The sequence below is a fragment of the Diceros bicornis genome, chromosome 4, assembly GCF_020826845.1.
Source record: "Diceros bicornis minor isolate mBicDic1 chromosome 4, mDicBic1.mat.cur, whole genome shotgun sequence".
In the NCBI taxonomy this organism is placed as follows: domain Eukaryota; kingdom Metazoa; phylum Chordata; class Mammalia; order Perissodactyla; family Rhinocerotidae; genus Diceros; species Diceros bicornis.
In genome coordinates this window covers 64961127-64987994 of record NC_080743.1, presented here as the reverse complement: position 1 = coordinate 64987994, position 26868 = coordinate 64961127, and the positions used below count along the sequence as shown (strand labels likewise).

The 26868-nt window shown below is 40.0% G+C and overlaps 1 protein-coding gene across 1 annotated transcript in view; it reads left to right on the top strand.

Moving 5' to 3' along the window:
• COPA (COPI coat complex subunit alpha) overlaps positions 1-26868 on the top strand; it is a 46761-nt gene that overhangs the window by 16511 nt on the left and 3382 nt on the right. The window contains exons 5-27 of the mRNA XM_058539588.1: positions 691-767; positions 1502-1611; positions 6283-6392; positions 8119-8218; positions 8832-8967; positions 9702-9784; positions 11138-11288; positions 12247-12313; positions 13268-13343; positions 15274-15356; positions 16251-16390; positions 16960-17045; positions 17161-17299; positions 21141-21303; positions 21405-21551; positions 22587-22776; positions 22899-22994; positions 24213-24301; positions 24499-24622; positions 25517-25606; positions 25789-25898; positions 26302-26379; positions 26544-26612. Of these exons, the coding sequence (XP_058395571.1) occupies positions 691-767; positions 1502-1611; positions 6283-6392; positions 8119-8218; positions 8832-8967; positions 9702-9784; positions 11138-11288; positions 12247-12313; positions 13268-13343; positions 15274-15356; positions 16251-16390; positions 16960-17045; positions 17161-17299; positions 21141-21303; positions 21405-21551; positions 22587-22776; positions 22899-22994; positions 24213-24301; positions 24499-24622; positions 25517-25606; positions 25789-25898; positions 26302-26379; positions 26544-26612 (2514 nt within the window). The remainder of the gene's footprint in view (positions 1-690; positions 768-1501; positions 1612-6282; positions 6393-8118; positions 8219-8831; positions 8968-9701; positions 9785-11137; positions 11289-12246; positions 12314-13267; positions 13344-15273; positions 15357-16250; positions 16391-16959; positions 17046-17160; positions 17300-21140; positions 21304-21404; positions 21552-22586; positions 22777-22898; positions 22995-24212; positions 24302-24498; positions 24623-25516; positions 25607-25788; positions 25899-26301; positions 26380-26543; positions 26613-26868) is intronic.

Below are 26868 nucleotides of genomic sequence, written 5' to 3'. Positions count from 1 at the left end.
TACCATAAAGGACTTGCTAAAGACTCTTGCCTAGGCAAGTTGCCATCCAGCTGGAAAGTTATGAAAAACTATTTTCTTTTATTTTTTCAGTTCAATAAGTATGTGTGTGCCTTGTGCTTACTAAGTTCTGTGCTAAATACTGGAGATAGAACTGTGAATAAAAAGTGCTTTTCTCAACAAGCTTATAGACTCTAAAAGGGCTAGATTGTTTTTACATGTTACTTTCTGCTTTGGTTACTGAGACTTGGGAATTTTCTGAGACTAAATGGTCTGACAGGGAGAAGTCAGATTATACAACAATATTCCACTCCTCGAGTTAAAGAGAGAAGATCTTTTCACAGGCTCTTAATTTACAAGGTTAACTATACGTAAATGTAAATATACATACACACATATAAAAGTAAATGTAAGTCTATAGTAGTATAATATTATACTCTGAGAATCTATTATGCCTTTGCCTGGCTTCCAATCTTAAATCTTATAGGTGAAAGTGCCAGTGTTGGGAAAAGCCGGTAGAATGGCGGGAAGGAGAAGACAACTAGCTTGATAAATGAGAAGCAGCAGTCCCTCTGTTAATATAGCTGAGACTTTAGTCAATGGAATGCTCCCTTCAAAGAGAGAAATGGTTACAGGAGCCTGAAAGAACACATTTGTTTAATATTCAAACCCTTTGTCTGGAATATATTTCAGGAATATCCTTGGATTCTGAGTGCCTCAGATGATCAGACCATCCGAGTATGGAACTGGCAGTCTAGAACCTGTGTCTGGTAAAGCCGGAGACAGAGGGCTCAAAGAGTCTTCATTCTTCTTAGTTTCTTCATAATCAGCTTTTCTTTGGAACAGTTATCTCTCTTCCCTAATGGGCTATGTCTGCTGATTAATTACTGACTGTATTTATAAGATGCTTTTACATACAAAGTGATAAAAATAGAGGCAATTTTATTAGTAATGTACAAGTCTGGATTTTATGATAATTTCTTACCAGGGAAAGGAGGTCATATAGCTAGGCTTTTAGAACAAAACTTTTAGCTGGTTTTTAGTTCTGTTCCCGTGAAACCTGAGTCAAGGTCTAGACCTCTGTCCTGCTTTGTGTTTGGGTCTAGAGCTTTCCATGAAGATGTAAGGATCATTTATAATGATACCCTTTAAAAGGACTACCCCACTAAAATCTAACAGATAGTTTCCAGTATGAATTACTAAGATTCCATTTATTTTGATATTTTAGTATCTTTAATCTGAGAGGAGAGCTGTGCAATCTGAGTTCTCCTGAAATTTGTAATATTTAAATACTAAAGCATTAGAGTCAAGAAGAGAGCTATTGTTAAAACAACTGACCTTGATTATTATTATTAGCTCAGAATTGTTAGGATGACTTGCCTTTGCCTCCAGAAAAGTATAATTGAATCTGCATCTATTGAATATGGATAATGGTATTTAGCATGTGGGAGTCTGTTGATTCCTGCCTCTAATTTGGTATTGTCTTTCTTTTTTCTTCTTGCAGTGTGTTAACAGGGCACAACCATTATGTAATGTGTGCTCAGTTCCACCCTTCAGAAGACCTGGTTGTATCAGCCAGCCTGGACCAGACTGTGCGCGTTTGGGATATTTCTGGTGAGCTGCCCAAGTTCAGGGGACAACTTAGTCATGTCTGGCGCAAAACTGCAATTGCTTAAAATAGTGAAGATAGTTGGCTTAGAACATGAAAATTTAGAATATTCTGTTCTCGTATAATAGTATCTTTGTTTCTGAGGGTATTAAATCCACTTTGATGGTTTTTCGTGTTAGGGGTAGTCCCTAAGAAAAGTGGTTGCTCTAGAAAATTCATGTAATTTGAATAAAATTTCACTTTTTAGTTAAAATCTGTGTACCGTTGGGAGTACTTAAGAATCAAGCTTTCCACTAGAATTAAAAAAATACATCTTTGACAGAAACGAATTTTGAGAATAGATGAGTGCAGGGAAACAGGACTCTTGGATCCTGTGGCTTCATTTAGAAATAGGAAATCCCTGTTTTATATTTCTTCTAGTGTAAGGAGCATGGGGAGTGGGGGAGGGATTTTTATGTCCAGAATACCTTTTAATGGGCAGACTTCTGGGACCCGAAGTTAAAATAACTTGTAGGTTTTGGATAGTTGGGATGACCCTCCTTTCAGTTTATATATCTTGATTTTGGGATAAAGATTTAAATGTTTAGTGCTGTATAGAGATGTGAGAAGTTGCTAAGCAGAGAATTTAAATGCAGAGGAAGGACTGTACCTATGAGATTGACATGCTGGATAGATGGAAGTGCTTTGTTGAGAGTTGGAATAGGCCCATGGAACTCTAAATGCTGTGGTTCTCTGCCCACTTAAATTTACTTATCGCCTGCTGAATTGTCTCTTTCTATTGGTTGTTGCCTTAGAAATTCTTGGAGATTGGGTTCTCTGAAAGATCAGTCTAGACTACAAAACACTTTTCATTCTGTAAAAGGAAGGCCCTCTTGTAGGTCCTTGCCTGGTTCTTTGTGGTAATGAGAGTCACCTTTCTGCATTGTATTGCTGAGGTGATAACTTTTCCCAGCACTGTTGTGTCATGTGTGCTGGGGCAGTATGGTATTTGCTGTACCGTTCATGAACAACAAGTCGAAAATTTGGATTCCTGGGTGCAGCATTTAGAATGTTTTAATAGCAGTTAAGATTCGTGTAGCATAGAAACAAGCTAAGGGGAAGATGAGGACAGTTGGAGAGTAGAACCTCTAGATCATGTTGTCTTGCGGTTTTCAAAAGTCCAGAATTAGGAGGGAGCGGTATAAACAAGACTGTATTGGAGATAGAGCAGTTGTACTCTCTTCGCTAGGGCTTTTGCCATTGCAGTTTTTCGTCAGACTGGCTAGGCTTTTTGAAGTACACCCAGATGTGACCAGCCGTGCCAACAGGAGGGGTTAGGCACAGGCACTGTGAGCCTGTGCCCTCTCCTCACTGCTAGTACCAGGGAGCTTATTTTTCACTCTCCCAGAAACCTAACTGTGGCTTTCCATGGTTTTTCACTGTGCACACATTCAAAGCACCCTCTCTGTCTCAGGATATAGGAGCCTGATGGGGTTGGGTCCCGGCTCACCCTGTTCTAGCTGATCAGGAGCAATTATTTAGAATAGCTTGTCCCAGTTGGGGTTCTGCTAGAGAATTGAGCACTACTCAAATACTTTGAGTGACTGTTCTCTCAGTTTTTCTAACCATAGTATACAGGTAATGCCATTCTAGATCATAGAGAAGTTAATTTGTTACATGCATAAAATGATGCTTTGACTACTGGGGCTTAATTCTTTCCTAGAGCACCGGCTTGAGAAGGGCCTTATATTGCTCCACTCTTAAGAGTACTGTTTATGCCACTTGATGCTAGCACAGCAGGTTCCTGTGGCCTAGCTAAAGCAATTTGGGGCAGTTAAAAGGATGGATTCTCATTTGTGATCATGAAATGCCCAAGGCAAGAAATCCTTTTCTCCACTTTCATAGAAGAACATTTTTGCTTCAGAATTAAGGCCCTAAATCAGAGAAGAGAGTGAGAGAGTGTGACCCCAGTTGGGGTTTATGCTTGTTCTTGAATGTGTAAAGTGCACGGATTACTATATAATAACATTGCAATTGCTATATGCAGTATATGGGATATTGAATATTTTGTTCTGACTTGCTGTACTAAAGTTAATGTTCTCTTTAACATTTCTGAGTGTTTTTCTCTGCTCACATCTTTCTTGACTTCCTGTAACCCCTTAACCAGAGTGGAAGGAGATGCTTTGGTATGTAACCAAGTGGAAGGAGCTTTTGGGTTAGACTTTTGCATTCTTTCCTCTTCTAGAAATCAGCATACTCTTTTTAGCAGAGTTATTTTTGCCTGGGTTCCAATAAGCCTAAACACAGGAAGAGGAGTTAGCTTTCAGGTCTGTTAGGGACCAGAGCTAATATTTCCAAGAGGGAAAAAGTTAGTTCTGAGTCAGAGAATGAATACACTCAAATTTAGAGGATTGATGAAAATTCTCATTTTCCTGAATGTCTCTCTTTGAAAGAGGACACTCTCTGACCTAGGTAAACAATAAGAAAACAGAGGTCTTTAAAGGAAAACCTGTCTTCTTGGTACCTCTCCTATGAGGATTAGGCCCCATGGGGCTTAGCTTAACCTGAATCTTTTGTGTTAATCTGGCAAAAAATATTTGTTTAAAAGGGAATATATTTACAACCTAGATGTAGAAGATAGGTTACTTTTTAGCTTGAGCTTACAAGTAAATTGGCAGTTAAATTATTTTAATGTGCTTATACCTTTGCATGTCAAGCTCATGTAATTCAGGCTTAATCTTTGAAATGACTACTAAAAAAGTATTAATTTGCTGCCAAATCCTGTCTTCATCCCTCTCTTTTTACTATTTTCCCTGGTGCCCATTGGGAAGCGTGCATCAAACTGGTCCACTCTGAGAGTGTCCTCCTCTCCCTCTGGATTTGAGTAGCTGCTGTAGAAATTTTCCATCTGTCGTTCAGTGCTAGTGAGTGACTTGTCGAAGGCTCAGATATTTCTTCTCTAAGTATCTTTTCACTGCCTGTCACTATTCATCTGTCTGTTTTTGCCCTTCCCCTTTTCCGGATCGTTACAAGCAAGTATAACAAAGGCTTCCATTCTGTCATACAGCTTTCCTTTTAATGTGTTTGTTGAAGCTTCTTGGAGGTGAACTTCCTCACAGCTGTCTTTGTATCTTCCTTTGAATCTGTTTCATACACCAGACGCATTAGAAAAATTTGACAGATCCTATTAAAGGGACAAGTGAAATAAGTGAAAGGAGGCATCCCTATGATAATGTATTTATGAAACCTTGAGAGAGTACATTTTTTTTTTAAAGCATTGGCTTTATTTCTCTCTATGTATTGGCTAAAGGCTCATCTTGGACAGGGGACAAGATAATGAAAACTGTTGTGTCCTTTTAAGCACTTGCTTCTCCAATGCTGATGTTTGGGTGCCACTATAATATAGGAGGGGTATTGTAATTTTAAAACAATGAAGATAAATACAATCATTAAATTTAAATTTTTGTATTTTCGTGCAGATGCCAAAATTTAGGCTTAAAACTGCCTAGGTTTTATTTTCAATGATAGCTTTTATTTCCTCCCTATTATAGGTATTTGTTTTTTATTTTACAAGTGCTAGGTGGTTTCATCTTCCTCTTTCCTCCAAAATACTTCAAAAGATAGGATTTTAGTCCCAATTCTACTTTCTCATCTATAAACTGGTGTAATTACACCTGCTTGTCTGTCTCAAAGGGTTATTATCTGGATCAAATTACATAACATGTTAGAGCTCTTTGAAAACCACAAAGTGCTTTTCAAATGTAAGACAGTAATATTGTTATCATAATTTTGGTTCTGACTATAGCACAAATAATCAGCTTTTAAAGATAAATGTAGTTGAGCCATAAATGTGGGTCCTATACTAATAAGACTCTTATTGTGGTGTCTTTTTTCCATTGTTTTCAAATTATGGGCCAATTCCTCCCAGTGAAACTAGCCTCCAAAAGTTTTAATGACAAAATGCATGTATTCAGATCTACAACTAGCCTTTTAAGCAAGAACTTAAAAAGGTGGCAGTTTTAATTATTTTGTCTCCTGCCCAAGAGTCAAGTAGAAGATATGAGTACATTTTTTGCATAGTTTATAGTTTTACAGTATCTTCCACCAAATAGCTGTTTTTATATTTAATAGATCTAGTTTACTTAACTTCTTTGGGAACTGCCTAATGAGTTGCCTAAAAACTCCCAGTTTGAGAAATACTGAGCTGCAGCCTCCCCAAATGGCTGTCCTTTTAAAATTTTTTGAGGTGGTGGAAGAAAAGTTGCTATAGATTTCATAAAGTTGAAAGTGGAAATTGAATGTTTATCATTTGAGGCCACATTTCAAGACATCGAAGAATGGAAATGTGCATTATCTCACGTAGACAGCTCTTGAGGTGAGGTTTGTTGAAGAATAAGTTAGCTGCATCAGAAGTTTGGATTGTCCTCTTTTAGAAAGAAATCCCAGTAGTGGGTCTCTTAAGTGTTAAGAGTAGAGAAGAAAAAATAGTGAATGTTCTTCAATATTTTGAACATTTTTAGAAAGAAATAGATAGGAGCTCTTGAGTTTCTTTTCTTTTTTCAGTCTCTCTAAATTTCTTTTTCCCTTCTTTTTCTTTAATGTTAGTCTGTCATGGTACCTTTCTGTGCTTCTGTTACTGGGCTCTTTTTGGTAACATTATGTTTGCATCTTTCATCCCAATCCTTACCCCTTCAAAGGTCTAAGGAAAAAAAACTTGTCTCCTGGTGCAGTGGAGTCAGATGTGAGAGGAATAACTGGCGTTGATCTGTTTGGAACTACGGATGCAGTGGTGAAGCATGTACTGGAGGTACTTATCTCTACAGCCGGTGGCTGGATATGTTCTCTTCTCCAGCGAAACTGACAATATGCTATTCATTTATTCATTCCTTCAACAAAGTGCTTACTAAGTGTCAGTCACTGTTTGAGGCACTAGGAAGTAGAATAGTGGGTGAGCCAACAGAGGAATGAAGCTTATATACCAGCTAAGAGAGAGTCATGTTACCTTATAAATTCAATGGGAGAGAGGGAGAAAGCTGGCATAGCTTTTGCATCACCATCCTAAAGCAGAACCCATTCTCAAGCCTCTTGCAGTGGTGTAGGTGTAGGATGGTTAATCGGTTATTGAGAACGAACCATGTATAAGTAACTTGCATGCATGGTGGAAAAATAGAAAAGCATAAAGGAAAGAAACTAGTTTTTATTTATTATTATTATTATTATTTTTTGTGAGGAAGATCAGCCCTGAGCTAACATCCATGCCAATCCTCCTCTTTTTTATTTTGCTGAGGAAGACCAGCCCTGAGCTAACATCTATTGCCAATCCTCCTCCTCTTTTTTTTTCACTTTTTCTCCCCAAAGTCCCAGCAGACAGTTGTATGTCATAGTTGCACATCCTTCCAGCCGCTGTATGTTGGACGCCGCCTCAGCATGGCCGGACAAGCGCTGCGTTGGTGCGCGCCCGGGATCCAAACCCGGGCCGCCTGTAGCGGAGCATGAGCACTTAACCGCCAAGCCACGGGGCTGGCCCCAAAACTAGTCTTTAAAAATATCTAGTTTAATCCTCACACCTATCCACTGTAGTAGATATTTTTAACCTCATTTTGCGGATGAAAAAATAGAGATTTAGAGAAATTAAGCGATTTACCAAAGTCTGCATGTATCTATTAATTGGAAGAACTAGGCTTTGAGCTTGGATCTGACTCCAAAATCCAGGTGCATTGCATTACATCATGATACCTCTCAAAAGTACTGCTGATTCGAAACTGCCTTGTCTATGATTCTGTTCCAGTACAGAATACAACTATATAAAAAAGGTATAAGGTAAATCAGCAGTTTTTAAGCTTTGTGGTCTGAGGACCTCTTTATACTCTTAAAACTTATTGAGGACCCCAAAGAGTTTTTATTTATGTGGGTTATATCTGTCAGTTTTTACCATATTTGAAATTAAAAGCAAGAACTTTTTAGAGCATGAAATATATAAGGACATGTTCCATTAGCCATCAAAACAATAACATCATCATATATCATGTATCCTCTGGAAAACTCTACACACATGAGACAGTAAGAGTGAAAAAGGCAAATAATGTCTTAGTATTATTATGAAAATAGTGTTTGACCTTGCAGATTTCCTAAAAGGATCATGGGGATCATCCAAGAGTTTCTTGACCAGACTTTGATAATTTCTTCATTAAGTTATAATATTAGTCTTCATTCTTGAGATGTTAATAATTAGTTAAGGACGTAAGATATAGGTAGAAAAGTAACAAAACAAGGCAGTATATCCCAAATGCAAATGAAGCTGAATTAGGGAGTAGAAAGATTTGGGAGTTCCCATAAAAATTTGGGGGTAATACTGAATAAATTCACATAGTAACTCTAATGTTCAAATGTTAGAGCAGCATGGTCCCTTGAGTCTTTTCACGTGAAGAGTAAAAATTAGAGACGTCTCTTATAACCACCAGCATAGTCTATTGGTTTGCTTTGAGTAAGGGATATAAAGCCATTTTGGAAGAACCACTTCTTTTTTTCCACAGGGTCATGATCGTGGAGTAAACTGGGCTGCTTTCCATCCCACTATGCCCCTTATTGTATCTGGGGCAGATGACCGTCAAGTGAAGATCTGGCGCATGAATGGTGGGTGAACCAGTGACAGTATCACCATGTTCATGTCTAAAAAATTGACTGCTGGCCAGCAAGGTGAAGTAGCCAGGTCTTCTGGACTTAGTGACCCATTTTCCTTCCTTTGGTGGTTATTTTATGCTAATCCTGAGAGCGTGAAAATTGCCCTGTTCCCTTTTCTCCTGTGATGGCATCCTGATTTTGAAGAGTATGAACATAGTTAAGAGTAAGAATTCATTCATTCAACAAACATTTATTGAGAACCTACTTTGTACTAACCATTGTTCAAAGCTCTGGAGATACAGTGGTGACTAAACCAGATAAAACTCCTGCCCTTTGGGCTTACATTTATTCTATAATGGCAGCTAGTGACAAATAAAACAGGGTAAGGGGATAAAGACTGGTGGAGAAGAGGTGCTGTAATTGATAGAGGGGTCAGAATGAAAGAACAAAGTAATGTGTAAAGATTCAGAGGCTTAAATGAAGAAAACTGCCCTGTTAGAAAGAAGTTGCTTACTTAGCATTTTGTGATGGTACCTAGCCTTTGGTTAGAGGATGTCAGTTATTCCAAATCCCAAACTTAAAGTAGTAGGGAGTTGTGATGACCTAATTCTTTTTTGTCATTCAGAATCAAAGGCATGGGAGGTTGATACCTGTCGGGGCCATTATAACAATGTATCTTGTGCTGTCTTCCACCCTCGCCAAGAGCTGATCCTCAGCAATTCTGAGGACAAGAGTATCCGAGTCTGGGATATGTCTAAGCGGTAAGGAAGTTTTGATGTTGTGTGACCAAACCCAAGGGAAAGCCCCTTTCTCTCACTCTGTCTTTTTAGAAATTAGATTAGAACACTTCTGTTTGTTTCCCATCATCTTCAGCGTGTAGAAAAGTCAAATCATATATTATGAAAACTTGAAGGGACCTAGAGATCAGCTAACATTTACAAACTTTCCATCAAATAGAAATCTCATTCTGTATTCTTTTTTTTTTAAATTATTTATTTATTTATTCCCCAAAGCCCCAGTAGATAGTTGTATGTCATAGTTGCACATCCTTCTAGTTGCTGTATGTGGGACACGGCCTCAGCATGGCCAGAGAAGCGGTGCATCGGTGCGCGCCCGGGATCCGAACCCGGGCCGCCAGCAGCGGAGCACGCGAGCTTAACTGCTAAGCCACGGGGCCGACCCTCATTCTGTATTCTTTTTCTCCTCTAAATTTAAGCATGTTCTTCTGTAGCTAGATAAATAAGAAATACGAAATAAAAGTAGTATAGTAGAAAATTATGATGAATGGGGGCAATTGAACTATCAAAACAGTAGAGTCAATTTGAAGTGTTCTCTTTCTATTCCCTGGTAGAATTTATCATGACTACCTTTACTTAGGATATGCAGTTTACTGTCCTTGATTTAAATTTTTAATCGGTGTGCTGGCTTACCACACAATACTCTTGTATATGATGGGCTGAAAATTGCTTTCTTTGTGTACCTTTTGCTTTCCTAGGACTGGAGTTCAGACCTTCCGCAGGGACCATGATCGTTTCTGGGTCCTAGCTGCTCACCCCAACCTTAACCTCTTTGCAGCAGGTAAGGGCCATTTCTTCTTCTTTTCCTTGTTTTAGTCCAAAGTTTATAAGACTTGAGAGTGATTCTCCATTAGCTTTGTCTCCGGTAAATGCATGGTAGGATGACCAGGAGAAACAGAATTCTCAGAGCCACATAGTTGAAGCTTTTCTCATTTTTTCTCCCCTCTTACCTTCTTGGAATAGTATTCTTTTAGTGTTCTTTCTCCACCAAGATCCATTTAACAATAAAGCCTATTCTCTGATTAGTACCTAGGAGACATAGGAGGCTAATACTGGACGTTTCCAGTTCTCAGACTGAGGAGTTGGAAGCTCAGTTTTATCCATTCCTTTAGGAAATGCATACTGAGTGTCAGGCCCTAGTCTGGGTGTTGGTATTATAGAAGTGCATGAAACAATGTCCCTGATTTTTTGAGACTTCTATTTGTAGTGAAGAGAGAGACCATAAAACAACAAATATATGAAACAACATATGGTGAGAACTGCTTTGAAGAAGAGTTAAGCGAAAGTAGAGGAGATAGAGAGGGGTGAGTGTGGGGACTGCTGCTTTATATCAGGTGTTCAGGAAAGTGAAGGGAAATGACAAATGCGTTGACAGTGGGTACAGCAAATGCAAAGACCATAATGTGAGAGATGCTTAGCATGTTTGAGGAACATCAGAGAGGCCAGTAGGAGTACAGTGAGTAAGGGACTAAGTAATAGGAGGTAAGACCAGGCCAGATTATGCATTGCCTCATAGGCTATCGTTAGAATTTAAGATTTTATTCTCAATGAGTAGAAAGCCATTGGAAGGTGTTGGGTAAGGAAGTGACATGATCCGGTTTATGTATGGAGAGCAGACCAGGGGGACAGAGATTGAAGATTTCTGTAAGAGATGGATGATGCTAGTGGGGAAAAAGCAAAACATTTTTTAAAACTAGAACCAAAAGGACTTTTTAAACTAGCATCCATTTGTTCAGCAACTATTTTTATGTTCTTGGTATATGCTAAGGACTGGGGAAGGATGGAAATTATTGTAATTTCTGCCTTCTGGGAGCTCTTGGTAGAGTGGAGGTGATAGACCTAAATGATTACAGTGCAAGATGATAAGTTGTATAACAGAGGTTTGTACAGAAACGTTAGGAAAACACAGAGGAGGGCATATCTAAATGTGGCAGTGTGACAGAGTATTAGGAAAGGATTCACAGAAATTTATTTGAATAAAGATTCCAAGAATCATGAGAATTTAGGCAAATAAAAGATGCATTTAGGTGTCTTTACTTGGTCTTTAGCATGCATATACAATCCTCATCCTTGTGTATCCAGCTTTCTTTCTTGATTGCAGCTAATTCTTTCCTCTCTTCTCCCTGTGCCCCAGGCCATGATGGTGGTATGATTGTGTTTAAACTAGAACGGGAACGGCCAGCCTATGCTGTTCATGGCAATATGCTGCATTATGTCAAGGACCGATTCTTACGTCAGTTGGATTTCAATAGCTCCAAAGATGTAGCTGTAATGCAGTTGCGGAGGTAAATCAGACTTGTTTTTCCCTTCCAAACCCTCATTTGTCACCATGATAAAATACCCACAAACCGAACTCTGCTCTTTCAGTGGCATTTTGGGTCTCATCCCACTGTCACAGATGGAATTCCCAGTGGCTGAGGCTGCTCAGTTTATTCCCTAGGAGCATGGTGAGCAAGGAGGTGGCCATGAAGAGGATGGGAGTTCCCCTGTTGAGAATGCTAGTGACCCTGTGGAGAGGAAATTATACTGCCTCAGTTTACCAGATCTCTTGCAAACCAGAGAAAGTTTCCTGGTAGAGAGTAGCCCAACTTGATGACAGGCCTTTTTGCCTTTATTTGGCGTTTTTGTAACTCTTTGCTTTCCAGCAAAATGCACACAACTCTAAACCAAAATATATGTCTCTGGAAACTCTTAACTCCGAAGATATGATAACCTCTGGGATGCCTGGCAAAAGGAGCTGTCCTCTTGGAAAGCCAGCTGCATCAGCATACTGAAACATTCATGGTGGCAAACTTTGGCATGAGGGTTTGATAACCACCCTCCAGCATCACTACAATAAAAGGACGGGTTTATGTGAACACTCTAAGGGACAGGAGAAATTAGCCAGAGACAAATCACATCATGTTACTCTGTGGTGTCCACTGCAATTATGTGTAGGAATTTATACTCAAGAAGAACCAATTCCACTCACTACAGTGTGTGCTAACCCTACCTTCTGTTGAATAATTTGACTTTTACTAGGGTTTGCTTTTTTTAAACTGTTCAAAGCTGAGATAGACAAGTCCCCAAGCCTTAAAGGAAAGAAGAGAATAGGTGCAATATTTATTTTTATTCCTGATTATAAAAGTGATGAGTATATGTGTTAAGACTGGATAAGTAGGAGGTGGTATAGGAGTAATTCCTTTCTTCCTTCTATCCTTATGCTTCTTCCTTATTTTCCCGTTTTTCTATATATACCTCTAGTGGTTCCAAGTTTCCAGTGTTCAATATGTCGTACAATCCAGCAGAAAATGCAGTCCTACTGTGTACGGTAAGTAACCCCTGGAGTCCTCCTAGGATCCCCCCATTTTGCATAAATCTCTTTTTCACACCCTTTGGGAATCTCTGATGGCTCCTTAAGCTGTTTAATGGTCATTTTGAGAGAACTAACCCAGTAATCAGAGGCTCAAACCAGCTGGGCTTCAGTTGTCATAATAATGTTAAGGGTTTGTGAACTTATAGCTTTCATAAAGCTAACAACTTCTAAACGTAATGGAGCATCAAGATGAATGACCCAAATCACTAAAAGTAATTTGAGAGAATGTTCAGGACTATATCCTATGCAGAGGAGATGCTTATATTGAGCCCTCCATTTGGGTGAAAATATTTTGATTTCTGATTTTGAGAGGGATTCCTTTCAGTGGTGTTGCCTTCAGAGCCATCAAGTAGCCTTCCTTATTTCTTGCCATACAATTTGGGGGGTGGTGGGAGAAGTGACATTCTAACTTTAGTGCCCTGTTTGCCAAGTTAAAAAGAATGAAAACTGTTTTTCCCCATAGGACTTCTTAGTGTCTTATCCCAGTCCTTCTTCAATATCTAATAGTCCTGTACTTTCCTCCTGTCAATTTTCCTTAATGTCTTTTCTTTAATATCTTTTTTTTCCTCCTTCAAACAGACTTTTAAGTTGAGGAGTATACTCAGGTGGAGCACCAGAATGTTAGGGTCTTAGTCCGTTAATTTGTGGAATAGAGAGCAATCCTTGCTTTCTTCAAATAATATCTGCATCTTTGGAGGATAAAAAAAATAAAGTGACATGAATGCTGAGTTCTTTGGCCGCGAGCCCTAGAATTTTTAGCTGTAGAAATATTCAAATGACCTCTAGGTGAAGGGTGAAAAACATAGTTTCAGATTGTTGTCTGTATAATGGTACTGTTTTCTCTGTCAGAGTAAACTGGTATCTTGGGTTTCTGTCACTAACAATTTAATTTCTCCCTTTCATCTACAGAGAGCCAGCAATTTAGAGAATAGTACCTATGACCTGTACACCATCCCCAAGGATGCTGACTCCCAGAATCCTGATGGTAGGTGTTCTGTTTGTCTACCCGACTCTGCTTCTAGCTCTCCTCACCCACATCATCACTCCTCTTTAAGTTTTTCACATTCCTTACCCAGGCCGTGGTCACATCACTCATGTCTCTTGGCAGGTGCCGCTGACAATTGCATCAGAGACAACCATGGTGTGAAATATTCATGTTCCTCCTCCATTTTATTACTCCAGCTAGATATATATATTTTATAATTTGGTTATTAGAAACTCTCCATTTTCTCTTGCAGCACAGCATGTTATCCTAGTTTATTGTCAGCTGGTATGACTTTCACCCTGGTAGTTTCATTTATTTAAAAATGTGGTTCCAATCTTGCAATGTCTCATCCTGGGACTAGGGATTTATGCTCTCCCATCCACATCCAGATTCCATTTGCTTCCTTTTTGCATGTCAAAAAGATGAGGCTGCTAACAGCCCCACACTCTGCCAGGGATCACAGGATCCAGCTGAGACCCCTGCCTACCTCTTCCATCACCACCATCCCTTGTTGATGTCCTTACTATTAGAATTTGCTGACAGAACATTTTCAGAATAGATTTGAGTCTTGCTTATGCTCCTTTCAGTTCACTTCCTCCAGTAGGTTTATAAGTCAGAGGTTTATTCCTCGGGTCCCCACTCTTACCAGCATACTTCATGATGTTTTAGACCCCATTGACAGATTCTGAGAAATATTTTGCTAGCTCTGTCCCTACTGCAGGTGCCATTGTGTCATTATTGCTGCTAATATGATTCACTCTCTTTTAAGTGTGATCATCGCAAGAAGAGAGAAAACCTGTATATGGCTTTGGTATCCATAAATCAAGTGTCCCCTTTAAATTAATCAGTTAAGCCATTTCTGACCAAATTTTGTGATTTGGTCTCTCCCTACCCACCCCCTTGCTTTTTTTCCCCATCTGTTTATAATGAGTAGAGTTTAAATACCTTAGTTTTGTTTTATTACTACTTTTATTTTCTCTTCTCCATCTTTTGAGGGAGGTAATAATTAGTAAAGGAGTAAGGGTGCAGCCCAGTGATCGGCAGCAGAGAGGAGGAGGATGTGAGAGCAAAAGCTTGAATAGCATGGCTCCCCAGTCACTGGAAAATGGGAGTGTTGCTTGTGATAAGAATTAGTTTTCTAAATTGGCTGTCACCCCCAGGTGCCAGAGAAGTACAAAGCAAGGCTGACCAGCATGTTCTGTCCAGTTTTCTGCTGACACTAATAGATGAAAGAGTATTTCGGTGCATCCTTCTGTGTATCCCCCTTGAAGTTTCCCAGAGAGTGGACCCATTCAGAATTCTTATCAGCCAGTGAAATATTTGGGAACTGAGGAACATTTTATAACTTTCTTCTGGGTAATAAGAATGATTTATTGATATTTATGGAGTAACAGCTTGGTGCTAAATACTGCCCAGCATAGAGCTTGCCTGTCAAGATTTAGTTGGAAGCATCCTGCTCCACCCTGCTCTACTTGGAGGTCTACATTTGCATGTTAAAAGCAGCAGAGCAGCTGCGTCCTGGGGAGGGGGCTCTGTCTCTACTCCAGCTTGTTGAGGTGGGAGGTCCAACGACACTGACAGGCTGCTTGCAGTGTACCACAGCTTGGCCAGTGAGGCCCTGCTCGTTAGCCTGATGGAGTATACTGTCTCCCAAGATGGGGGATCCTTCTGCCAGTACATGTTGGCTGAAATGCAGCCACTTGGCCCAGAGAAAAGAGGCTTGGCAGGGGTGGAGGTTGGGAGTTTGGAGGAGACTGGTGGGGAAAAGTCACTGACAATAGCCTCAGGTTATGGCTGAATTAGTTAGGAAGCAGCTGAACTGGCAAAGCCAACATGGCAGCCAGCAAGACTGGCAGCTCCATGGCACCTGACTCTGTCACCTGCCAGTGGCTTACCACATGCTTCCGCCTTTTGGTTTTGTTCTTCTCAGCTCCTGAAGGGAAACGGTCGTCAGGCCTGACAGCGGTTTGGGTTGCTCGAAATCGATTTGCTGTCCTAGATCGGATGCATTCGGTGAGTTAAGACTAAAAAGGGAAGCTGATGGGGGAGTGTGATGGCAGTGGCCTGTGTATTACAGAGTAAAGAACATTTTTATTCCTTACTCTCCCCTGAGCATTAGTGATGTGTCTCACTTCTGCCTCTATCCTTAGCCCCACCCAAATCCCCCTAAGAAAAAAGGGCCTTAAAATTGATTTGATTGGGTCGATGATCACTGTGGCTCTGGGCTTAAGAATCAAGCTAAAGTCACTCTTGACAACACAGGAGCGAATAACCATCAAATTTGAAATAAGTGGGCTGGATGAGGAGTAGATCCTCGTCCTTATCCTACTACCCTTGTTGGTAGTTAAAGTGTAACAGGTCCTAAACAAGATAAGCAAAGCTCTCTCAAGAATATATGTAACAAAATTTAAGCCCCAGAAAGTGCTGTTCTCTCTCTCTGGTTGATTGAGGAATTCAGACTTTAGTTGGACTTCTCAGGATGTTTCAATTGAAAAAAAAAAAAAACTGTCAAGGCCTTTGGAGAGGAGAGGATCTTGATTCGAATGGTCTACCTAGAGTGGTGATTGACCTGGACAGGGAAAAAAAAATACTTTGTTAAAGCTAAGGAACGGGGCTGGCCCCATGGCTTAGCGGTTAAGTGCACGCACTCCGCTGCTGGCGGCCTGGGTTCGGATCCCCGGCGCACACCGATACACCGCTTCTCCAGCCATGCTGAGGCCGTGTCCCACATACAGCAACTAGAAGGATGTGCAGCTATGACATACAACTATCTACGGGGGCTTTGGGAGAAAAAAATAAATAAATAAAATTATTAAAGCTAAGGAACAATTACTGAGGGATGTTGTCGGTTGTTGTCATCTTATACACACACACTTCTCTTAACCCCACCTTTAATGCTCATTTCAGCTTCTGATCAAGAATCTAAAGAATGAGATCACCAAAAAGGTACAAGTGCCCAACTGTGATGAGATCTTTTATGCTGGCACAGGCAACCTCCTACTTCGAGATGCAGAATCCATCACACTCTTTGACGTACAGCAGAAGCGGTAACATGTCAAGTGTCCCTAAGCAGATAGGCATGTAGTGGGGGAGAGTGGAATCTTTAGTGGGAGTTTTTTTTTCCCCAAATGAGTTTGCCTCGTGGATTGGCCACTTCTGGTGCTGTATAACTCCAAGACTCTTTCTAGCCACTTTTTTCCCCTCTGTGATCACTCTCTAACCTGTACATACACACTAGCATTACAATGACGGGTTTATTTATTTATCTGTTTTTAGAGCACTTATCTGAACAAAGAATGCTCTAAGGACTTAGAATGATAGGGATACAGAGATGAATAACACAGTTCCTGTACTTAAAGGAACTTATAGTCCGATGGTGAAAACAGACATACATAAATCCCTAATAATACATGAAGGGCAGGGAGTTAAGGAAGGGGGGGGTGTACAGTGTGAGCCAAAATGTTTAAGTCACTGAGCTACAATACAGATAATGCTTATTTGCTTTTATTTTAAGAAATCGGAGTTTATATTAATTTGGAGATGAAAAGGAGGTGGGTCATAACCTGAGACGGGGGAGTCAGGTCCACTCATGTTTACCTTTCTCTCTTTATCCTAGAACTCTGGCATCTGTGAAGATTTCCAAGGTGAAATATGTTATTTGGTCAGCGGACATGTCCCATGTAGCACTACTGGCCAAACATGGTAAGTCTTCATTATATCCACTCTGGTTTAGAGACCAGTCCCTCCCTCCCCATCCCTGCCAGTCTACTTCACTCACCCTGTCCAGCAGAGCACTCATGCCCTTTGCCTCTTACAGCCATTGTGATCTGTAACCGCAAACTGGAGGCTCTATGTAACATTCATGAGAACATTCGTGTCAAGAGTGGGGCCTGGGATGAGAGTGGGGTATTTATCTATACCACAAGCAACCACATCAAATATGCCGTCACCACTGGGTAAGTTATTTATCTGATATATAGAGTGGGAGAAGGTGGCTTCTTGAAATCACTGTCCTGTCTTGAGATGTAACTGAAGTGCTAAACTTTTGTCATGGAAAAGCTTTGTCTGGCATATATGTGCTAGGGGCATCAGAACATTCTTTTTCAACTCTTTAAAATTGTAAATTTTATGTCACAAATATAGAAAATTACATAGATTATGTATAGAGAGAATAGCAAATGGTTACACAATAAACTTCCGTATAACTGCCACCCAAGTCAGGAAATAGAACAGTTTTGACACCCCAGAAGCCCTTTGCCACATGGTCCTTATTGATCACATCTCCCTCTGTTCCCCACCCTAAGATAACATTATTCATTTTATGGTAATTTCTTCCTTGCTTTTCTTTGCAATTTACCACCTAGTGTGTGACATAAAATAATATGATTTAATTTTGCCTGGTTTTGAACTTCATATAAATGAAATCATACTGAATGTATTATTTCATAGTTTGCTCAATATTTTGTTGGTAAGATTCATCCATGTTGAGCTCTAATTTATTTATTTTCATTGTTGTATATATTCTATCATATGAATATACCACCATTCTATCAAATGAACTGATACTTATTTTTATCTAGTAGATAGCTGATGATATCTCATTATAATTTTACTTTGCTATTCTCTGATTCCTATTGAGATTGAGCGGCTTTTCATTTGGCCATCCATCAGGATTTCCTCTTATGTGAATTCTGTTCAAATCTTTTATCCATTTTTTAAATGAGTTATCCTTGTTAATTTTAGGAGTTCTTTATATATTTGATTATTAGTCTTTTGTCAGGTATGTGTGTTGCAGATATTATTTCCTCCCCTTCTGTAGGATATCTTTTTGATTCTCTTTATGATATTCTCTGATGAACAGAAGTTCTTGATTTTAATGAATTTATGAATCTTATCCTTTATGGATCTTAGGTTTTGTGTCCTAATTAAGAAATCTTTATTGACTCCAAGATCATAAAGACATTCTTTTATATTCTCTTGTAGAAACTTTATAGTTTTGCCCTTTATATCTTGGTCTATAATCTACCTGAAGTTGATTTTTGTGTATGATGTGAGGTGTAAGGGGCTGAGTTTCACATTTTTCCGTAAGGACACTCAGCTGTCCCAGCATGATTTATTGAAAATACCATCCTTTGCCCATAGTTCTGCGGTGCCATCTTTGTCATATGTAAATCGTGTTTACAAAAATGCAAGGATCTGTTTTCTGTCGTCTATTTGTTTCTGATCTAATTCTGTACTGTCTGAAGTATTGTAGCTTTATAAGTCTTCACATATGGTAAAGCAGGTCCTCAAATTTTTCCCACTTTTTTTTTTTAAGTTATTAGGCTATTTTCAAATTAATTTTGCCTTGAAAAGGCAAATTTTCAAATATTTTTTTGCCTTGAGAAAGTATAAATTTTAGAATCAGCTTGTGAAATTACATGCAAAATAAAACAAAAAAAAAAACCCTGTTGTGATTGCATTGAATCTGTATGTCATTTTGGGCATAATTGTCATCTTTACAATATTAAATTTCCTAATCTGTGAACATAGTATAGTAGCTCTTCATTTATTTAGGTCTTCTGACACATCTTTCAATAAAGTTTTATAATTTTCTTCATGGAGATCTTACATTTCTTTGGTTAGATTTATTCTTAGGCACTTGATAGTTTTTAATGCTATTTGTAAATGGATAGTATCCATTTAAAAATTTAATTTTCTAATTTTTGCTGATATTTAGAAATACAATTAAATTTTTAAATTGATTTTATTTCAGAGACATGGCTAGACTCATTAATTCTAGTATTTTATTTGTATTTTCTTTACAAATCATAGCATCTATGGGTAATGACAATTTTGTTTTTTCTTTTCTAGTACTTATACTTTTATATATTTTTCTTGGCTTATTGCACCGACCAGGATCTCCAGCAAAATGTTGAATAAACATGCTGATAGCAGACTTTCTTGTCTTGTTCCCAACTTAAAGGGCAAACTTGCAAGTGTGTTGGCGTTATGTAAGCCTGCTGTAGATTTTTTATAGCTACCCTTTATCTATTAAGGAATTTCTTTGCTATATCTTGAATGAGTACTGAATTTTATTAGACACTTTTTCTGCATGTGCTGAGGTAGTCATATGATTTTCTCCTTTCATTGATTAATGTAGTGAATTAAATTGAGTTTTTTTTTTAATGTTAGACCAATGTTGTATTCCTTATACAAATCTAACTTGGTCATGATGTTTTACTCTTTTCAAATATGGCTAGTTTTAGTTCACTAATATATTGTTTAGGATTTTTTCATCTGTGTATATACATAAGTGAGATTGGCCTATGATTTCCCTTTTTCTGTCCTTGTCAGGTTTTGGTATTGACCTTGTGCTTATTTCCTAAAATAAGCAAAATAGTATACTTTCTTCTTCTGTCAGTGAGTTTTTATAAGATGGGAATTAATTCTTTCTTGACTAGTTGGGTTAGAATTTGCCAGTGAAGTCATCCATGCCTACGGCTTTCTTTATAGAAGGATTTTTTTTATCTGATTCAATTTATTTTGTGTAACAATTATAGGACTGTAGGGGTTTTCTATTTCCTTTTAGTCAATTTTGGTAAATTTTATTTTTTTCAGAATTTGATCATTTTAAAAAAGTTTATGCATATCCTCATTCTGGAGGATCTATAGTAATATCCCCTTTTTCATTCCTATTATTGCCATTTTCACTTTTTTCTTAATTAGCCTCACAAGAGGTCTGTTAATTTTATCCAGATCTTGCCTTTATTGAACATCTCTGGGTTTTTTTTTTTTTCTATTTCTTAATTTCTGCTATTGGCTTTGTTATTTCCTTCTAAGTACATTCTTTGGTTTTACTTTTTTTTTTTTTTTTTTTTGGTGAGGAAGATCAGCCCTGAGCTAACATCCACGCTAATCCTCCTCTTTTTTTGCTGAGGAAGATTGGCTCTGAGCTAACATCTATTGCCAATCCTCCTCCTTCCCCCCCCCCGCCCCCAAAGCCCCAGGGGATAGTTGTATGTCATAGTTGCACATCCTTCTAGTTGCTGTATGTGGGACACGGCCTCAGCATGGCCGGAGAAGCCGTGCGTCGGTGCATGCCCGGGATCCGAACCCGGGCCGCCAGTAGCGGAGCACGCGCACTTAACTGCTAAGCCACGGGGCCAGCCCTGGTTTTACTTTAAAAAGAACAATAAAATTTTTGAAGTGGGTGCTTATTCATTTTTAGTCTTTTCCCTAATATATGCATTAGAACTCATTGGTTTCCAGTATTTCTCTAATACAGTATATGCATTTTAATATAAATTATCCATCAAGTATTGTGATAGCTGTACTCATGTTTTAATTCGTAAACTGTTTATTTTCACTCAATTTAAAATATATTTTGCTTTTCATCATTTCTTTGTGTGTCAGAACTCTTCACATCTACCCCTCTTTTACTTTCATCTGTAGCTTATATGGAAGGAGTTAACTGTCCATAGTGGCATAGTGATTATATATCGGAACTTAAGATTTAATTTTTAGGTCTGATTCCTATCACCATGTCTGTTAGCTCCTAGAGTAATAGCTTATGAAGAAAGATCATACCATGTGCCCTATGTTCTCCCATTTCATACAAAAGAATAAAATAAGTAAATATGGCATTTAGTTCTGCTCTTTTTTGAGTCACTTCCCATCTATACCATTGTTCAAATGACACTTAACAAAAGGGTAATGAGAAGATAAAAGGCTCTGTCCTAGGCTTGTTCCATTTCTTTACAAGCTGGATTTTCCTCCTCACTTGCTGAAAGTGTGCTCTCTAATTCCTGTTCTTAGGGACTATGGGATCATCCGAACTCTGGATTTACCCATCTATGTCACACGGGTGAAGGGGAACAATGTATATTGCCTAGACAGGGAGTGTCGTCCTCGGGTGCTCACCATTGATCCCACTGAGTTCAAGTTCAAGCTGGCCCTGATCAATAGAAAATATGATGAGGTATGAAATGAGAAAGCATACTAGGAGTATTGAGAGGGGAATCACTCCTTTTTTCCTGATGTGATCTCTATTTCCTGCGCTACTCCTCTCCAAATGTCTAGGTACTGCACATGGTGAGGAATGCCAAACTAGTAGGCCAGTCTATCATTGCGTATCTCCAGAAGAAGGGCTATCCTGAAGTGGCACTGCATTTCGTCAAAGATGAGAAAACTCGCTTTAGTCTGGCATTGGAGTGTGGAAACATTGAGGTGAGAGAAATATGGTCATAAGCCCCATATTGTTGTAGAGAAGTTGAGAGGGTTAGGGTGGCATTGGGAGGGCATTATTCTGTACTCGCATCTTTAGCCAGTATGATGGAATTTGGGACATTTTTAGTTGTTTGATAGAACCATCTTCCTGTTGCTGTTTGCCCATCTCCACTTTTCCTATCTCTGCCACAGCATTTCTACTGTTGTTGTCATGCTCAGTTAGCGTGAATTCAGTAACTTCTAGAGCAGGAGCAAGATAGCATGGAATTTGAAAATCTTGTTATTTCTTTGACATTTGATTTGCTGATTGGCTGCTTAGATAAAGGAGTACTTATTAAATGTTGGGGCCTAGAGTCTACAGGCATTATTTTATTTTTATTTTTTGTGAGGAAGACTGGCTCTGAGTTAACATCTGTTGCCTGTCCTTTTTTTGCTGAGGAAAATTAGCCCTGAGCTAATAACACCCATCTTCCTCTATTTTGTACGTGGGATGCTGCCACAGCGTGGCTTGACAGGCAGTGCATAGGTCCACACCCAGGATCCAAACCCGCGAACCCTGGGCCACTGAAATGGGAGCGTACAAACTTTACTACTACACCACTGGGCCAGCCCTAACAGGAATTATTTTTAAATGGGGAGAAGGCTTAGGAAAATTGACTTTCCAGTTCTGAACTTCCTTCTTTTATTATTTCTTCTGTCTTTCCTAAAGCCCCTGTGGATCTTCAGACCTGGCAAGTAGGAAATAAGGTAGCTAAGCAAGAATCGGCCTTATGGGATCAACCATTGCTAGGAGATGATTTTGTTGTAAAAGTAAATTTCTGAGGAGGATGATAATGTGATGTGATTCTTCTCTCCGTGGATCCAAAGGGATCCTATTTGTTGATAGGATTTTCAATAGGATTGGACCAAAAACTAGCAGTGATTGAAAGTATAGAGAGTTCCTTGGGAGATTTATTTAGAGGCAAACACTTTGACTGTAGTCCCTGGTTTTGAGTCACAGTATTCTCCAACCTGTTGTTAACTCTGATTCTTTAGATTGCTCTGGAAGCAGCCAAAGCACTGGATGACAAGAACTGCTGGGAAAAGCTGGGAGAAGTAGCTTTGCTACAGGGGAACCACCAGATTGTGGAAATGTGTTATCAGCGCACCAAAAACTTTGACAAACTTTCCTTCCTGTACCTTATTACTGGCAACCTAGAGAAACTTCGCAAGATGATGAAGATTGGTGAGGCCCCAGAAACTAAGAATGGGAAGAGGGGTCCTTGGGGGAAGGAGGAAGGCAAATAGAGGAGAGAGAGAACTTGAGAGAGAAGACCTAACTTGAAGTCTCTCATTGACTTGGTGCAGCTGAGATCCGAAAGGACATGAGTGGCCATTATCAGAATGCCCTGTACCTGGGTGACGTGTCAGAGCGGGTGCGGATCCTGAAGAACTGTGGGCAGAGTAAGTGTCTATCCAGGACTCACCAGCTCCATTGAGGCCTTAGGAAGTATTTTCTCTTTATGGTGAGTTATTCATGTATAGTGGTGAGATATTTCCCTTCATTTGGGCATTTTTTCGGAAGAGTCAACATGCTCTTACAATGCTCAGAAGACTTTCTTCAAAGCCAAACAGAGGTACAGCCAGAATATTCAGACTGGCCAAGCATGCTTACGAAAATAGTTAATAGTTGTGGAGGAGACAGGAGGTTTTGAAAGGTCTTGAAGCAGACACCTTAGTAAATGCAGTTGGTTGGATGCCATTGGAATTTTATTCTGTTACTTCAAGTCTGGAGGTTTCACTCATTTATTTATTTATTCTTTTATAGATTCAAGGGATATTTTTTGAGAACCCACTATATACCAAGCATTATACTGACATTTGAGATACATTAGGCAACAAGAAAGGTGAAAGATGTGTTTTGGACCAAGGTCCTGGCAGTGTGGTGAGCAGTGGTCAGGTTTGGCATTTATTTTAAAGGTAGAGTCAGTATGATTTATTGAAGGACTGGATGTGGGATGCAAAGGAGAGGCGTCAGGGATGATTCCAAGGTTCTCATCAATACTGATGATAGATCTTAAGGATAAGCAGCTGTATTAGTTGTCTGTAGCTGTGCAACAAATTATCCCAAAACTTAGTAATTTAAAACGAAAAACATTGATTACCTTGGTTTGCAACATGGGTTAGCTCGGTGCCTCTGGCTCAGAGATTCTCATGAGGCTGCAATCAAGGTGTTGGCCAAGGCTGCAGACATCTCAGGGCTCAAGTTGGGGAGGATCCACTCCCGTGCTCACTATGTGGCTGCGGGCAGTCCTCAAGTCCTCCCTGGCTGTTGGGTGGGAAATGTCAATTTTCTGCCATGTAGGGTTCTCCATAGGGCAGTTCACAACATGGCAGCTGGTTTCCCTTAGAGCAAGTGAGGGCATCCAAGATGGAAGCCACAGTCTTTGTATCCTAATCTTGGATTAGCCACAGTCTTTGTATCCTAATCCCTGTACTTCTGCCATGTTCTGTTCATTAGAAGTGAGGCAACAAGTCCACCCCACACTTAAGGGGAGGGGCTTATGCAAGAACTTAAATACCAGGAGGTAGGGATCACTGGGGGAACTTCTTGGAGGCTGCCTACCACAGCAGTATTCACTTGGAAATGTACCTATACCACAAAGTCTGTTTTCCCTACAGAATCACTGGCCTATCTCACAGCTGCTACCCATGGCTTAGATGAAGAAGCTGAGAGCCTGAAGGAGACATTTGACACAGAGAAGGAGACAGTGAGTCTTTATTTACATGAGCATCTCTGATTACAGGATTAACTCTGAAATCTTGGGACAATTTAAACCTACAAATGTCCCCCTCCCACTTGGTTACCGGGAGAGGCAGAGAAACAAGTGAGATCAAAGGAGGCTTTGTAATTTTGCCTACTTGATTCCTGAGAGCTGTTTGCTTTTAACCTTCTTCCACCTTTCAGATCCCAGACATTGACCCTAATGCCAAGCTGCTCCAACCACCTGCCCCTATCATGCCATTAGATACCAATTGGCCCTTATTGACCGTGTCCAAAGGGTTCTTTGAAGGCACCATTGCCAGCAAGGGTAAGTGTCCACTTCTCTCATAGCATTTTTTTTGTTGTTTGTTTTATGAAGCACTGTCCTAGAGAGTACCATCAGCTCTTCTGTCCTTTTCATCTGTCTTTTTTTGTGTATAAAGGCTCATGGAGCACTGCAATGCCAATCAGAGTCATGGTACAGTGTTTTAAAACTAACTAAAAGCATTATGAGATCATTAAAATTTGGAAAATAGTGGGGGGAAAGAGAGATGTCCCTTAGTCCATGCCTCTAACAACCACTGTTAACATTTTGGTGTATTTCCTTAGGTTTTACCATATATATAATCATACTCTCCATTCAGTATTGTATCATTCATGACATAAAATCTTAAGATACAAATTGAGCTGCCTTAAATTCCATCATGTGGGTATATGCAGATGTGTGCTCCCACCCTCCACCACTCTCACCTTCACCCTTCTCCTGTTTTCTTGGATGTGTCTACTAGGTCATTTCTCCTGACTAAGAGCCTAAATAGACCCTGGGGCATTTTGTGCCCAGCCCTGCTCTTTCCTCTGTCTCCTCTCACCTACCCTGTGTCCTTATGCCCTGTACACACTGTAGTGGTGGTAACTTAGCAGAGATCTCAGCAAGAAATTCTATGAGTTGGTAGCCAAAGGCTGGTAAGTAAAAAATGGTTTAAAAGGCAGTTTTTGATAGCAGAAATGCCAGTTGTTTCCATCCTCTTCTATTCCCTCTCTCTGTGAAACTTACTGCAAGTTAGCATAACATATATACTGCAAAAATAAATAATAAGCAAAAACAATAAGTGGACGAAACTTTGCCACCTGCTTTTGTAAGGATGCAACTTGCCTGCAGAGGAGGCCGTATCTCAGACTTGCCTGGCTGTAACCAGCTCCTTTCTGTTCCTTCCCTCTATAGGGAAGGGAGGAGCACTGGCTGCTGACATTGACATTGACACCGTTGGTACTGAGGGCTGGGGAGAGGATGCAGAGCTGCAGCTAGATGAAGGTAAGAATGCTGTTCTAGGACTTTTCTGGGCAGATGGACTCCCTGCACTTGGAGCAGAGTTGTGGGACAGGTCTGCAGGGTTCCAAACCATGGGACCGACAAGGTTCCCAACGTTTTTCTTTTCTTTGGCTAAGACTGTGTCTACTGAGCAAATCTATTTTGAGCCTGGATTTTCCTTACAGATGGATTTGTGGAGGCTACAGAAGGTTTGGGGGATGATGCTCTTGGCAAGGGACAGGAAGAAGGAGGTGGCTGGGATGTAGAAGAAGATCTAGAGCTCCCTCCTGAGCTGGTATGTGGAATTCTTACCCCTTATAAGGTTCCTTCCATTTCTCCCCGTGGAAGCCAGTGACGCTGTTGCCCCCCACCCATGTCCTGAGGTCCCCAAAAGGAGGGAGTCTAGACCCTCCTAATTGGATGCTTATCTCCTCTTTAAAAGAAAGAAGAATGAGATAATCAGGGTTGCACCAGGGGCAGCTTCTGAAAAGGCAGCAAGCTTTTTTGTCTGAATTGGAGCTTCTGATATATCATTTTGTTACTGGTGAAGCTGCTCCTCTTTTGAGGGTCTTTTCCCACAACCACCACCCCTCCTTCCCAGTAGAGGCTGGGAACAAGGTAAAGGGCTGTGTTTAGATTTACCAGAACAAAGTGCTTGAATGGCTTAAAAAATGACTCACTTTTTATTTTTCCCCTAGGATATACCCCCTGGGGCAGCTGGTGGGGCTGAGGATGGGTTCTTTGTGCCCCCCACCAAGGGAACCAGCCCAACTCAGGTAAGCAGGGAAACACAGCCCTATGGGGATGAGTGTTTCTGAGCTGGCTATACTTGATTAATGTGTAGAGTATCCACGTTTTTCTACTACAGATATAGGGTAGGATAGTTTGGGAAGAGAAGGGGCAAAATTTCACTTGGCTTGGGTTTTCTGTTTTTTGATAGATCTGGTGCAATAACTCCCAGCTTCCAGTTGATCACATCCTGGCAGGCTCTTTTGAAACAGCCATGCGGGTAAGTCTTAAAGTAACCCTGGCTCTTCTTGAGTGAGCCTTGCCCAGGGTCCCAGGGAGATGGTTGACTCATTTTAACCAAATGGAAATTATCCTACCCATAAGGGCAGAAGTGTGTATATTTATCATGGAAGCCCTTGGTCTTGCTTGAGGAAACTTGCCTCATAAGGCCTTCCTCTTACCTGGTTTTCTACTTGGCCTGGTAATCTCTGAAAGTAGATCCTTCCAGCTATCTTCCACCCATTTATAGCCTGCTT